Here is a 13,583-nt window from a genome sequence, read left to right as displayed (position 1 = left end):
TTCCATGGTATGGATTACCATAGTTTATTTAACTATCTATGGTAGGAGGTTTTGGTCGTTTCCAGTTTTGGGCTATTGCAAATAAAGCTGCTAATCAACAGTTGTGTCCAGGTTTTTGTGTGGACTTAAGTTTTCATTTCTCTGGGTAAATGCCTAGGAGGGCAATTGCTGGGTCATGGTTAAGTTTGTTTAGTTTTTTAAGAAACTGCCAAACTATTTTCCAGAGTGGCCGTGCCATTTTACATTCCCACCAGCAATGTATGAGAGATCCAGTGTCTCCGAATCTTCGCCAGCATTTGGTATTGTCATTATTTTTTATTTTAGCTGTTCTGATAGGTGTGTAGTGATATCTCATCGTGGTCTTAATTTGCATTTCCCTGATGGCTAGTGATGTTGAACATCTTTTTCATGTGCTTATTTACCATTCATATATCCTTTTTGGTGATGTCTCTTCATATCTTTTGCTCATTTTCTAATTGGATTGGTTTTTTGTTGTTGTGTGTTTTTTTTTTTACTGTTGAGTTTTGAGAGTTTGAATATATTCTAAATATGAATCCTGTATCAGATACATAGTTTGCCAATATTTTCTTTCAGTCTGTAGCTTGTCATTTCATCCTCTTTAATAGGGTCTTTCACAGAGCAAATGTTTTTAATTTATTTTAAATCCAGTATATTGATTTTTTAAAATTATTTTATGGATTATGCTTTTGATGTTGTGCCTGAGAACTCCTTACCAAGCCATAGACCTTAAAGATTTTCTCCTGTGTTCTCTTGTAAAAGTTTTATACTGCTATGTTTTACATTGAATGTGTAATCCATTTTGAGTTGATTTCCTTATGAAGGTGTGAGGTTTAGGTTGAAGTTCATTTTTCCCCTATAGATACTCAGTTGTTCCATCAGCATTTGTTGAAAGACTATTCTTCCGCCATTGAATTGCTTTTGCACCTCTATCAGAAATTGTTTGGCTGTACTTACGTGGAGCTGTTTCTGATTTTCCTGTTCTGTTTCATCTGTATATCTGTCCCTCCACCAGTACTACATACACAGTCCTCATTATTATAGCTCTCTAATTATTTTTGGAATCTGATAGATTTCTCCCACCTTTATTATTTTTTTCATAATTGTTTTGAGCTATTCTAATTCCTTTGCCTTTCTGTGTGTAAATTTTAGAATAATCTTTTCTACATTTATAAAAATCTTGCCGGGAGTTGTTTTGAGGAGAAGGAGTTTTTGACTGGAATTGTATTAAACCTGTATATATAATTTCGAGGAGAATTAATATTGTGCTGAGTCTTCTAATCCATGACTGTGGTATGTCTCTTCATTTATTTACATCTTCTTTGACTTTTGCCATCAGCATTTTATAGTTTTTAGCATATAAGTCCCGTTTTTGCTCTGTTAGATTTATACCTAAGTATTTTTTAAGCAATTATAAACTGTTTTATATTTTTATTTTCCATTTTTATGTGTTCATAACTAATATATAGAAATATAATTGATTTTTGCATATTAATCTTGAATCTTGTGATCTAGCTAGACTACATATTCAAGGTGTGTTTTGTGATTTTCTCTGTAGACGATGATGTGATCTGCAAATAAGGACAGTTTTATTTCTTCCTTTGTGATCTATATGCCTTTTCTTTTTTTGTCTTATTGCACTGGTGAACTTTCAGTCCTGTGTTGAATAGCAGTGTTAGGAACAGATATTCTTGACTTGTCATTCAGTCTTTCACAATTAAGTATATTAGGGTTTGTTTTGTTTTGTTTTGTAGATATTCTCTATCAAGTTGGGAAAGTTAAGAACTGTTTCCTGTTCCTAAATTTTTGAGAGCTTTTTCATGAATGGTGTTTTGTCAAATGCTTTTTCTTTATCAGTTTATATGATCATGTGGTTTATCTTGTGTTGCCTGTTAATATAGTGGATTATATTGATTGATTTTTTGAATATTGATCCAGCCTTGGAACCCCGGAATACATTCCTACTTGATCATCCTGTGTAATTTTTTGTATTGCTAAGTTCTGTTTGCTAATATTTTGTTAAGGATTTTTGTGTCTGTATTCATGAGGTATGATACTGGTCTGAACTTTTTTTTTGGTAGTTTTTTCTGGTTTTGGTATTAGTAATACTGACTTTATAAAATGAATTGGCAAATGATCTATTTCCCATTTTCCAGAAGAGATTGTGCAAAATTAGTGTGACTTTGTTTTTTTTTTTTTTTTTTTTTTTGAGACAGAGTCTTGCTCTGTTGTGCATGCTGGAGTGCAGTGGTGCAGTCTCAGCTCACTGCAACCCCCACCTCCTGGGTTCAAGTGATTCTCGTGCCTCAGCCTCCTGAGTAGCTGGGATTACAGGCGTGCCCCACGCCCAGCTTGTATTCTTTAGTAGAGATGGAGTTTCACCATGTTGGCCAGGCTGGTCTCGAACTCCTGACCTCAAGTGATCCGCCTGCCTTGGCCTCCCAAAGTGTTGGGATTACAGGCGTGAGCCACTGCCCGGCTAGTGAAACTTTTTAATGAGGTCCCTTAACTTAATAGTTATAGGGCTGTTCAAATTAACTACTTCATTTCAGGTCATACTGGGTGAGCTGTAGTGGTTTGTGCTGTTTGAGGAATCGGTACATTCCATCTAAGGTAAAATCTGTGTACAGAGCTGTTTGTAATATTCTCTCATTATCCTTTCAACATCTGCTAGGTCTATAGTGATAACCCATTTCTTTCTCTTTTTTTGAGACAGGGTCTTACTCTGGCTGAGGTGCAACTGGCTGTGGTGCTCACTGCAGCCTCGACTTCCCAAGCAGTCTGCTCACCTCTGCCTCCTGAGTAGCTGGGACTATAGGCGTGGGCCACCATGCCTGGCTAATTAAAAAAATTTTTTTTGTAGAGATGGAGTCTTGCTGTGTTGCCAGGGCTGGTCTCATTTTAGAAATTGGCAGTTTCTTTTTTGAAATTGGCAGTTTAGGTCTTTTTTTGGGTCAGTCTTGCTAGAGGTTTGTGAATTTTATCGATCTTTTCAAAGAACTAGCTTTTTATTGTTTGTTTTCTGCTGTAAATGTTATTGATGTCTTCTCTTTTGTTTGCTGTTGGTTTATTTTGCTCAACTTTTATCAGTTTCTTAAGATGGTAGCTTAGATTGTTGAGTTTTTGAGAATTTGTTTTATGGCTCTATTTTAGATATGCTTGATGGGAGCTTGAAAAGAATATGTATTCTGTTGAGTGGAATGTTGTATAAGTGTTTAATTGGTTGATGATGTTGTTGAATTCTTCTGTATCCTTGTTCTCTGTCTACTGTTTTATCAACTATTGAGAGACAGGTGTTGAAATCTTCAGTTACAATGTGGATTTTTCTCTTTCTCCTTTCAGTTCTGTCACATTTTGCAGTTCTGTTGTTGGTGCATTCACATTTAGTATTGCTATGTCTTTGGAGTTGACTCTTTTTTTATTACATAATCTTTTTTCAAACTTTTAATCTATGTATATTATAATTAAGTTTCTTGTAGATGATATAGTTGGGTCATTTTTTAAATCTATTCTGCCTATGTCTTTTAATTGGTGTATTTAGACCATTTATATTTAAGCCTTAATATCAGTTATTATTTTAAGTCTGCCATTTTTCTTTTTGTCTTTTTCATTTCTCTCTGAGTTTTTTCCCCCCTAACTTTCTGGGTTACATGAACAGTTTTTAGAATTCCATTTTTATTTATGTATAGTAACTCATTAGTCTACTATATTATCAGCATTTTACAATATTTTGTTTTCTCCAGAAATAAAATCTTGCTCAGTCACCCGGGCTGGAGTACAGTGGCAGTCTTAGCTCTCTGAAGCCTGAAACTCCTGGCCTCAAGCAATCCTCCTGATTCAGCCTCCCCAGTAGCTAGGACTAGAAGCATGCACCACCATGCTCAGCTAATTTCTTTAATGTGTAGAGGTGGGGATCTTGCTATGTTGCTCAGGCTGGTCTTAAACTCCTGGCCTCAGGTGATTCCCCTGCTTTGGCCTCCCAGAGCACTGGGATTATGGGCACAAGCCATTTGAGTGAAATTTAGAATGCTTCCTTCCCTTTACATCACTTTATTGTTCTCCATTTATAATTGTCTTAAATATTTATTTATATTTGAGAACCGTATCAGTTTTTTTGTTCTTCAACCATCAAACATAATTTAGAAAACCCAAAAGGAAAAGGAGAGTATTATATTGACTCATTTTGCATTTTCTGTTGTTCTTCCTTACTGATAAATTGAAATCTTCTTAATTAATTTTCTTTCTGTTTCGAAAACTTTCTTTAACCATTCTTTTAGAGCAGGTCTGCTGTTAACAGATTCTCCTAGTTTTTCTTTATCTGAGCATGGCCTCATTTCTTTTTTATTTCTGAGGGATATATTCACTGAATATAGGATTCTGGATTCACAGTTATTTTCTTTCAACACTTGACAAATGTTTTTGCTCCCTCTTTGGCCTCCATAATTTCTGATGAGAAATTTGCTGTCACTGGAATTGTTTGTCCTCTGTAGGTAAGATGTTCTTTCTGTCTTACTGCTTTCAGGATTGTTTTCTTTGCCTTTAGTGAAATTTCAGATTGAGCATGAGTATATTTAGTTTGAGGTTTGAGTGCGATATGACTTGATGTGGATTTCTTTGGGTTTGTCTTGTTTGGGGTTCACTGACATTCTTTAATCTGTAGTAGATTGATGTTTTGTCCCAGGTTTGGAAAGTTTTCAGCCATTACTCAAATTGTTTTTCAGCCCTGCTCTCTTCCCTCATTTTGGGACTCTGATTATATGAATGTTAGATCGTTTGTTTGGTCCCTAGGACTGTCTTTTTTCTTTTTTTTTTTGTTCAGATTGGGTAATTTCTGTTGTACTGTCTTTAAATTTACTGACTCTTGACTCTCTTTTCTTTTGGTATTGAGCCCATCAATTCAGTTTATTTGGGTTATAATAGTATATTTTAGTTATAAAACTTCCAGTTCATTCTAAGTATGTTTGCGTTCATTGAAGCATTTTTATATTCCTGCCTTAAAGCTATGTCAGATCTGACATCCATGTTATCTCAGTGTTGGTATCTGTTGATTATCTTTTTAAAGCTGATTTTTATCTTTTTAAAAAGTTGATTTTTGATTCTTGGTATGAAGAGTGATTTTTGATTGAAACCTGGGTATTTTGGGTATTACGAGACACTGGACCTTATTTAGATCTTCTCTTACAGCAGGCTTTCTCTGATACCTTTTCAGCTGGGGAAGGGAGGCGCATTATGTTGTGCCAGGTTGGGGTGGAAGTCCGGGTTCCCCACTCGGTTGACCTCGTGTTGGTGCTTAATTACTGCTCAGTGGGGGTGGGATTTAAGGCTTTCCGTAGGCCTCAGCTGATACCACCCTAGCTGGGAAGGGCCAGGATGCCTAATTACTGCCCCCCCTAGTGGTCTCCATTGACACTCTGGGTAGTTTGATGGTGGCTTTACCAATGAGTGGTTATGAATGTCCTAATTCTATTAGGCGTCCTCTGATACCACCCTAGCCCAAGAGAAGGCGGGTCACCCTTTGCTCTAAGAGGTACAGGGAGAGTCATGGGGTAGGCACTTGGGGTGCTTAGTTACAACTTGAGCATGGGTTTTCACTGGGCTTTTGCTGGTTCAGATGGAGGTGCGTCCACAGATTTTTCTAGGGTGTTTGGCTGGAGTACAGCATTGTCTGAAAATTTTGTCTTGTTAGGCTGCTACTTTTTTTGGTTCATTGGCTAGAAAAAGCAGGCTTTTGTTGTTGTTGTTGTTGTTGTTGTTGTTGTTTTTGTCTTCACTCATTAGCATTTCTGAGTTGCTGCCTTCTCTCTCATCCAGTCTGGAATACATAAGGCAAAAGAAAACCCAGGAAAGTCAACAGTGATCGTTTATGTTCCAAGGTTTCTAACTTGTTTGCCTTTTCTCTACCTTTCCAAGTCTTATGTTTGCTTTATGTATGACACTCAGACTTTTAAGTGGACTTATAGGAAAAAATACATCTGCTCCATTGTTCCAGCAGCAGAAGTAAAAAGCTATTAGCTTTTTTAAATTTCTGCTCTTAGAACTTAGATTTCTGGAAAGGATTTCTGGATTTTAGGTGGTAGGCTGAACTGAGATATATTGGTGGTCTCAAATCTGGCTCTGCATCGTAATCACTAGGAGAATGTTAGAAAAATAGATTTCCTAGACCTCACCTTCAGAAATTCTAAATCTGGCACAAGGCCCTGGGAATTGGTAGTTCTAAAAAGCTCTTAGATGATTTTGAAGTGCAGCCATCCATTAGCTCTGGCAACATCTTTTTACCTCACTTTGCTTTAGTTTTTCCATCCAGGGACTCCAGTACTTAAAAATTCTTCACCGGTGCAGTTAGTAGGAAGCACTTGAAGAGCCATTTTACAGTTCTGCTTTGGCCTTTCTCTTAGAGACTCTGAATCAGTAGGGGCTGAGATGAGCCTTTCGAGAAAATTCCAGACTATTGATCCAATTTTGCATTTAGCCAAGAGTCATCACACTAGGTGGTTTCTAAGGTCTTTACAGTTAAAGACTTGAATAACAGATGTCATATAACACTAGGATTTAAAAAGTCTAAATAAAAAAGGTAGAGAAGAAAAAAGAATGTGTTGTCTCCTCCCTAATCTTCAAGTGGCCATACTATTAAATTATTTAAATGCCTGTGAACCCCACAGGGCTGCCACCTGTCACTATATTATGTAGGCTGTCCAGTAAAACTCTAGGGGCACTGTTCACTTACACGAGGATTTCTGAATCCTGGTGCTATTTAGTTTAGGCCAGATAATTCTTTTTTTTGTAGGGGGTTTCCTGTGCATTATAAGATGTTTAGTAGCATCTCTGGCCTCTACCCATTAGAGCACAGACACATTGCCAAATGTCCCTTAGTGGGCAAACCACTGACCTAACAGTAATATGAATAGTGCCCACAGTTTTGCAATTTTTTCTCATTGTATTCTTTACCACTTACTGCTTAGGTGTGTGCATACAAATTTGATTTTGTAGGATAGGAAAAGTAGAAGTTTGAAGCCTATTTCAATCCTATCCCCATATCAGTGTCTTGATGTTAAACAACTGCTTTACTTGTCTTTGATTGCCCTATTTATAAACTGAATTCTAAGGCCATTTATGTGAGTTCATCAACTTTCTTAAGATACCTGTTGAGCACCTACTGTGTGGCACAGATACTGGATGAAGGAATAATAGTTAATAAGGTAAAGGAAACCACCTGTGATTAGAAGTGAAATGGGAAACCGCATGTGGAAAGATGAAACTAGTGAAGTAAGCAAGAGCCAGATTAATGCCGGATTATGAAAAGCCATGTATTCTAATTCTGCGTGTTTGTAATTGACCTGCACTATAAAACACTTCAAGTCTCTGGGTATCAGAGTATCTAGAGCTGAACTTGGTTTAACTTGGAAGAGAAATGTTGACTTCCAAAATGAGTATTTCAGACAATGTGATTCTTTTGTATTATCGAATTCTGTTGATAATCAGATTTCTTGTCCTTAAGTATGGTCATTGACTGTAAATATAAATGAATGTACGTCACTGTACTTGATAGATGGATTAACCAGGTTCTAAGAGCTGTGAATTCCAAAACAATAGAAAAGCCTTGTTTTTACTTTGTAAGATTCAGTTCCTCATTAACATTTCTTTTTCTCATTTCTCTCTCTGTTTTAGTCTTGTGAAAATGCCATTGTGTGCTGGAAACCTGGCAAGATGGAAGATGATATAGATAAAATTAAACCCAGTGAGTCTAATGTGACTATTCTTGGGCGATTTGATTACAGCCAGTGTGACATTTGGTACATGAGGTTTTCTATGGATTTCTGGCAAAAGGTATCAACATACTTTTACATTTTGAAATGATCTGACTTATGAAAGACCATTGTAATTCCAGCTTTTTCTGTTGTGTCCATGTTCTTTTTCCTTTACAAATCTACCCTGATGTTTTGTATTGATTACTTTGCCTTTTGATGTCATTCATCAAATACTTTGGTGTTATTCATTCTACTTTTGTGGCTCTGCATATGATCTGCAGTGCTTACTTTAAATTAAGTTGGCAGTTAGGTATCAATGGTGGAAATTAGGTGTTTATGTTCCGTAATATAAACATTATCATAACATTACTAAGACTTAATGTTTTAGTAATTAGATTGTCAATCTACCTATGTAACTGTTTCCTAGAGAAAAATCAGGATAGAAGACCGATAAAATACTAGTTACCTAAAAATTTAAAGAAATCTATTGTTAGGATTTTGCAGTAACAAATTACTTGGGTATTTATTTCTGTAAGAAAACTTTGGAAGGCTTTCTACAGCTTTTGCTGTATTTCTTGAAGGCAGAAGAAAAAATAAGTACCATGCTAACAATGTAAATTTGTAAGGCCCTTCATAAATTTGCAAAATGCCTTCTTACTTGCTCAAGACACTTGTGATGTATTAATTGCTCTTATTCATATTTACAAATCAGGAGTATAAGACCCAAAGAAATAGTCAAGAGCACAGAGGCTGGAACTGAGCTTTTTCTGAAACAAGAAAGCTGTCTTGAGGATTCCTCCAATGCTTTAGAACCTGGTAATTTTATTAATTTGATGTTTTTAAAAATATGTTTATACAGATGCTTGCATTGGGCAATCAAGTTGGCAAACTTTATGTTTGGGATTTAGAAGTAGAAGATCCTCATAAAGCCAAGTAAGTATTTAGAAATTTCTGTTCAAAATTTCAGGCTTTTTCTCCACACTTGTATGCCAATGTAGAGAAGATCATTTATATTTGCAGTGCCATCCTTAAGTCATTTTTAACATTTACTGTTTTCAGAGTTAAAGTTATTCTTTTTTATTCCAATAATTTTTGTTTTTCCTAAGTACCTTGGTGACAAGTCATTTCTCGTTTTTATACAAATTATGTAGTGCTTGTTGAACTTAAAATATATCCAAATTTTATAAAATTTGAGACTGAGCTCTTAGTGAAGTATATTTGGGTTTTAAATGCTTCTCGTGTGACTTGGAACATCTGCTTATTTTCTAATCCACTGTTTTAGGGTAGACACTGACGATGTTATGTGTGGTCTTTAACCTGTTGTCATGTTTTTTCCCTAGATGTACAACACTGACTCATCATAAATGTGGTGCTGCTATTCGACAAACCAGTTTTAGCAGGGATAGCAGCATTCTTATAGCTGTTTGTGATGATGCCAGTATTTGGCGCTGGGATCGACTTCGATAAAATACTTTTCCCTAATCAAAATTAGAGTGTGTTTGTTGTCTGTGTAAAATAGAATTAATGTATCTTGCTAGTAAGGGCACGTAGAGCATTTAGAGTTGTCTTTCAGCATTCAATCAGGCTGAGCTGAATGTAGTGATGTTTACATTGTTTACATTCTTTGTACTGTCTTCCTGCTCAGACTCTACTGCTTTTAATAAAAATTTATTTTTGTAAAGCTGTGTGTTTAGTTACTTTCATTGTGGTGAAAAAAAGTTAAAAGTAATAAAATTATGCCTTATCTTTTATAATGGTTTTTTTTGTGGTTCTCTTAACCAGAGAAAGTTTTGTAATACAGAGATTAAGTATAGGCTGTAGAACTAAAGTGAATTCAAATCTTGGCTCTCCTACTACGTGACCTTGGATAAACGATTTCTCAGTGCTTGGTTCCTTGTGTATAAAACAGGGATAATAATACTTGCCTCAGGGTTGTTGTGAGGATCAAATGATTCGTTATGTGTGAGACAGAACAGTATTTGACATATAATAAGCCCTAAATATATTCTAAATGTTTATAATTATTGGAGATTATAGTTCCTATGATTTTATATTTTTTAATGATTTATTTAATAGTTTCATAAGTGATATTTAAAATTCTACAGAGTTAGAACCTATGATAATGTTTAACTGTAACCTTTCTTTATAGTTTAAAAAATATTACTGCCATTAGATTTGCAACTAGGCCATTGGTAACATTAGAGGAGATATCATTAGAGCAAAGGAGGAGAGGATATAGAAGCTTAAATGCAGTGGGTTGGATCATGAGAGAGATGGCAAGTATGTCCATGTAGTGAGTTGTTGCCCCTTTTCTAGAAGGATGTTACTGGCTAAGAGAGATCATAAGGTTGGGAATAGTTGGTTATTTTGTCTCCAACATAAGGCACACTGCATTTATTTGTGGGCAAAAATTCCCTAAAGAGTGAAGGAATTCCCTAAAGAGGGAAGACCAAGATCACATGTGGAGGGGTTAACTTGAAGCAGAGGAGTGAAGAAAGCCTGAAGAAAGCCTGAATGATCATAAGCTAAGGTTGGAGGTGAAATGAGGTGAGCCAGAGGAAAATACAAAAGACTGAATTTTGTCAGGTTTTTAAAAAGATTCATGAACCTTGTTTCTATAAATATGTGCATTTTTAAAGTTTAGTTTTCATATCTTGTACAGTGTTTGATACTGCCCCTTTCTGAGCTGTCTCTGAAGCACAGTTTGCTTCTCTGATAATAGTATAATGCTTAAGTCTGAATAAACAGGAAAACTTACTGCCTTTTACTGTCTTGGTCCAATGAACCCTTAAATTGTTTTTTAGAAATTTTAATAGGAACTTCAAGAAGTAAACCTTTATAGCAAGTAAATTCTTATGTACAACATCACAAAAGACAAGGAATACTGTCATATCCTTTTAGCAAAATGAGATTGACTAGTTTCTTGTTGCAAAATACTGCATGATGAAATCCTTCCTGTTGCATGATTAACTGGGTGAGAATATCATCTTTCCTTTTGGTCCTTAGAAATGTATTATTCACGACTCCATTCTTGAGGTTTGTTTTTTAATTTTTTTGGAGACAGTCTCACTCTGTTGCCCAGTCTGTAGTGCAGTGGTGCTGTCTCAGACGTCTCACTGCAACCTCTGTCTCCCAGGCTCAAGTGATTCTTGTGCCTCGGCCTCCCAAGTAGCTTGGATTACAGGTGTGTGCCACCATGCCCAGCTAATTTTTGTATTTTTAGTAGAGACGGGGTTTCACCATGTTGGCCAGGCTAGAATATTGAGTGTTAAAGTTAGTGCAGATAATGAAAGGTCCAGGAGTCAGAACTCACAGGCCAGTTATCAGCCACATGTTTATACTCTATTTTTGCCCTCTCTCCTTTCCCTGAAATACTGAGGAAGTAACATCTCTTTTCCTAATGGATGTTATCCAGAGGCCCCCAGTCACCAGTTATCTCATTAGCCTACAAAAACACGTTATTTTCACTCAAGTGATCTCAAGGTTCTTAGAAGTTGTATCAGGAAATGGAAATCAAGAAGAAATTATATTCTCAAGGGTTTTAGAAGTTGTATGAGGAAATAGAAACCAAGAAGAAATTATATTTAATTGACCATTGTATATATTTATAGGGTACAATGTGATGCTTCATACACGTATACAATGTAGAATGAGTAAATTGGGCTAATATATCCATCACTTTGTTCCTCATCTTAAAGGAAAAGCCTCCAACTTTTCACTATTGAGTATGATGTTAGTTATTGGCTTGTCACACATGGCCTTTATTGTGTTGAGGAATATTCATTCCTTCTATACCTATTTTGTTGGGAGTTATCATGAAAGGGTGTTGAATTTTGTCAAATGCTTTTTCTGCATCTATTGTGATAATGTACAGGTTTTGTCCTTCATTCTGTTAATATGGTAAATCACATTAATGTGCATATGTTCAAACATCCTTGCATCCCAGGGATAAATCCCACATGGTCATGGTGGATGATTCTTTTAACGTATTGCTGAAGATGATGGTTTGCTAGTATTTTGTTGAGTATTTTTGTATTTACGTTCATCAGGGATATTGTTTCTGCTAGTGTCCTTGGTCTGGCTTTGGTATCAGGCTAATATTGTCCTTGTAAGATGAGTTTGGAAGTATTCCCTGCTCTTCATTTTTGAGAAGAATGTGAGGTATTAATTCTTTAAATGTTTAGTAGAAACAGAAAAGCCCCGTCTTGGGCTTTTCTTTGATGGGAGACTCAGTGTGTTAACAGCTGTAATATTTCCTCTTTCATTTCTGATTCGACTCCTTTTTTTCTTATTGAGTGTTGCTAAGGGTTTGTCAATTTTGTTTAGCTTTTTGTTTTTTTCATTTTTTTTTCTATTTCATTTATTTCTGCTCTGATCTTTGTTATTTCCTTCCACTAACTTGAGGTTTAGTTTGTTCTTTTTCTAGTTCCTTGAGGTGTTGAGGTTTAGGTTGTTGGTTTGCGATCTTTTTTAATGCAGGCATTTAATGCTATAAACTTCCCTCTTAAAACTTTTTGCTGCATCCCATAAGTTTTGACATGTGTTTGCATTTTCATTTGTCTCAAGGTATCTTTATATATGTTTTTAGAGTCGGGGTCTCGCTATGTTGTTCAGGCTTAAGAGTTCAGTGGCTATTTGCAGGTGCAGTTATAGCTCTCACTGCAGCCTCGAACTCCTGGGCCCAAGTGATCCATTCCTGCCCCAGCTTCCCAAGTAGCTATGACTGTAGGCTTGCATCACTGTGCCAGGCTTTCAAGACATCTTTCAATTTCTCTTTTAGTTTCTTTTTTGACCCAATAATTGTCCAGTATATTTCTTACACAGTGTCTTAGGAAGGATAAAACCAGCTTTGATATGTTGGCTATTATGTTTCCGAAAAGACAAGACAGGGTTGTTTTTCTTAACTCTATACTTGAAAGTTTCAAACATATAGAAGAGTGAAGAAAGTAGTGAATACGATGTACCAAGTCAGGCTTCAACAATTACCAATACATAGCCAATCTTGATTTATCTATACATCTATGCCAGATTGTTTTGAAGCACATCCCAGGCTTCATTTTAACTGTAAAAATTTACTCTGTATTTCCAAGAAAGACTTTAAACAAAATATCAATACCATGCTCACCTTTTAAAAAGTAATTTCTAAATTATATATGCAGTTTCTTTAGAAGTATAAAGAAAAAAGTAAAAACTACCTTTAATTTTACTGCACAGAAATAATTGCTTTTAGTGATGTATTTTGTGTAAGTTTAAAGAATTGTGATTGTCTGAATATATTGTTTATATGCTGCATTTTCAGATTCCCAGTAATTCTTAACAGATTATTCTGTTTGCATATCTTTTAATACACTTCCATGAATTACCATTATCTATTTAATGCCTTGTTGTTGGACATGTTCATTTCTGCCAGATTTTTGCTATTATAGATAATATTTTGAATAACAGACCAGTACACAAGTCTTTGTGTAACTCTCAGGCTCATTTTATAATTAGATAGGATATTTCTTTCTTATTAAGTTTGTACCAAATTACACTTGCCCCAACAGCATATGGTAGTACCCATTTCAGTTTTGTTGTTACTAGTTTCCTGTATATTATCTCTGCAGATCAGGGTGCTTTTTCTGTAAAGAGCTAGATAGTACATATTTTAGGCCTTCCCATACAGTCTCGTCATAACTATTCAACTCTGCTGTTGTAGGGCAAAAGCAGCCATAGACAACTGGGTATGGCTGTGTACCAATAAAACTTTACTTACCAAAACAGGCAGTGGTGGAGCATGGTGGCTCATGCTTGTAATCCCAGCACTCTGAGAGGCTAAGG

The 13,583-nt window shown here is 35.8% G+C and overlaps 1 protein-coding gene across 6 annotated transcripts in view; it reads left to right on the top strand.

The window, feature by feature from the left end:
* The window catches only part of EED (embryonic ectoderm development), a 35,245-nt gene extending 25,797 nt beyond the window's left edge, over window positions 1-9,448 (top strand). For 2 of the 6 annotated variants that reach the window (XM_030829515.1, XM_030829514.1), the window contains 4 exons: window positions 225-299; window positions 7,684-7,842; window positions 8,623-8,696; window positions 9,104-9,444. In XM_030829515.1, the coding sequence (XP_030685375.1) occupies window positions 225-299; window positions 7,684-7,842; window positions 8,623-8,696; window positions 9,104-9,230 (435 nt within the window). In that variant the 3' untranslated portion in view covers window positions 9,231-9,444. Of the gene's footprint in view, window positions 1-224; window positions 300-1,170; window positions 1,281-7,683; window positions 7,843-8,622; window positions 8,697-9,103 lie in introns of those variants that run through there. The other 4 variants (XM_030829518.1, XM_003254569.4, XM_003254570.4 and 1 more) reach the window with 3 other exon arrangements.
* Window positions 9,449-13,583: the final 4,135 nt, after the last annotated feature.

This window comes from Nomascus leucogenys, chromosome 15 (genome assembly GCF_006542625.1).
Source record: "Nomascus leucogenys isolate Asia chromosome 15, Asia_NLE_v1, whole genome shotgun sequence".
Lineage (NCBI taxonomy): Eukaryota > Metazoa > Chordata > Mammalia > Primates > Hylobatidae > Nomascus > Nomascus leucogenys.
The sequence above is the reverse complement of the archived record's forward strand: the minus strand, read 5'-3'. Positions and strand labels throughout refer to the sequence as shown.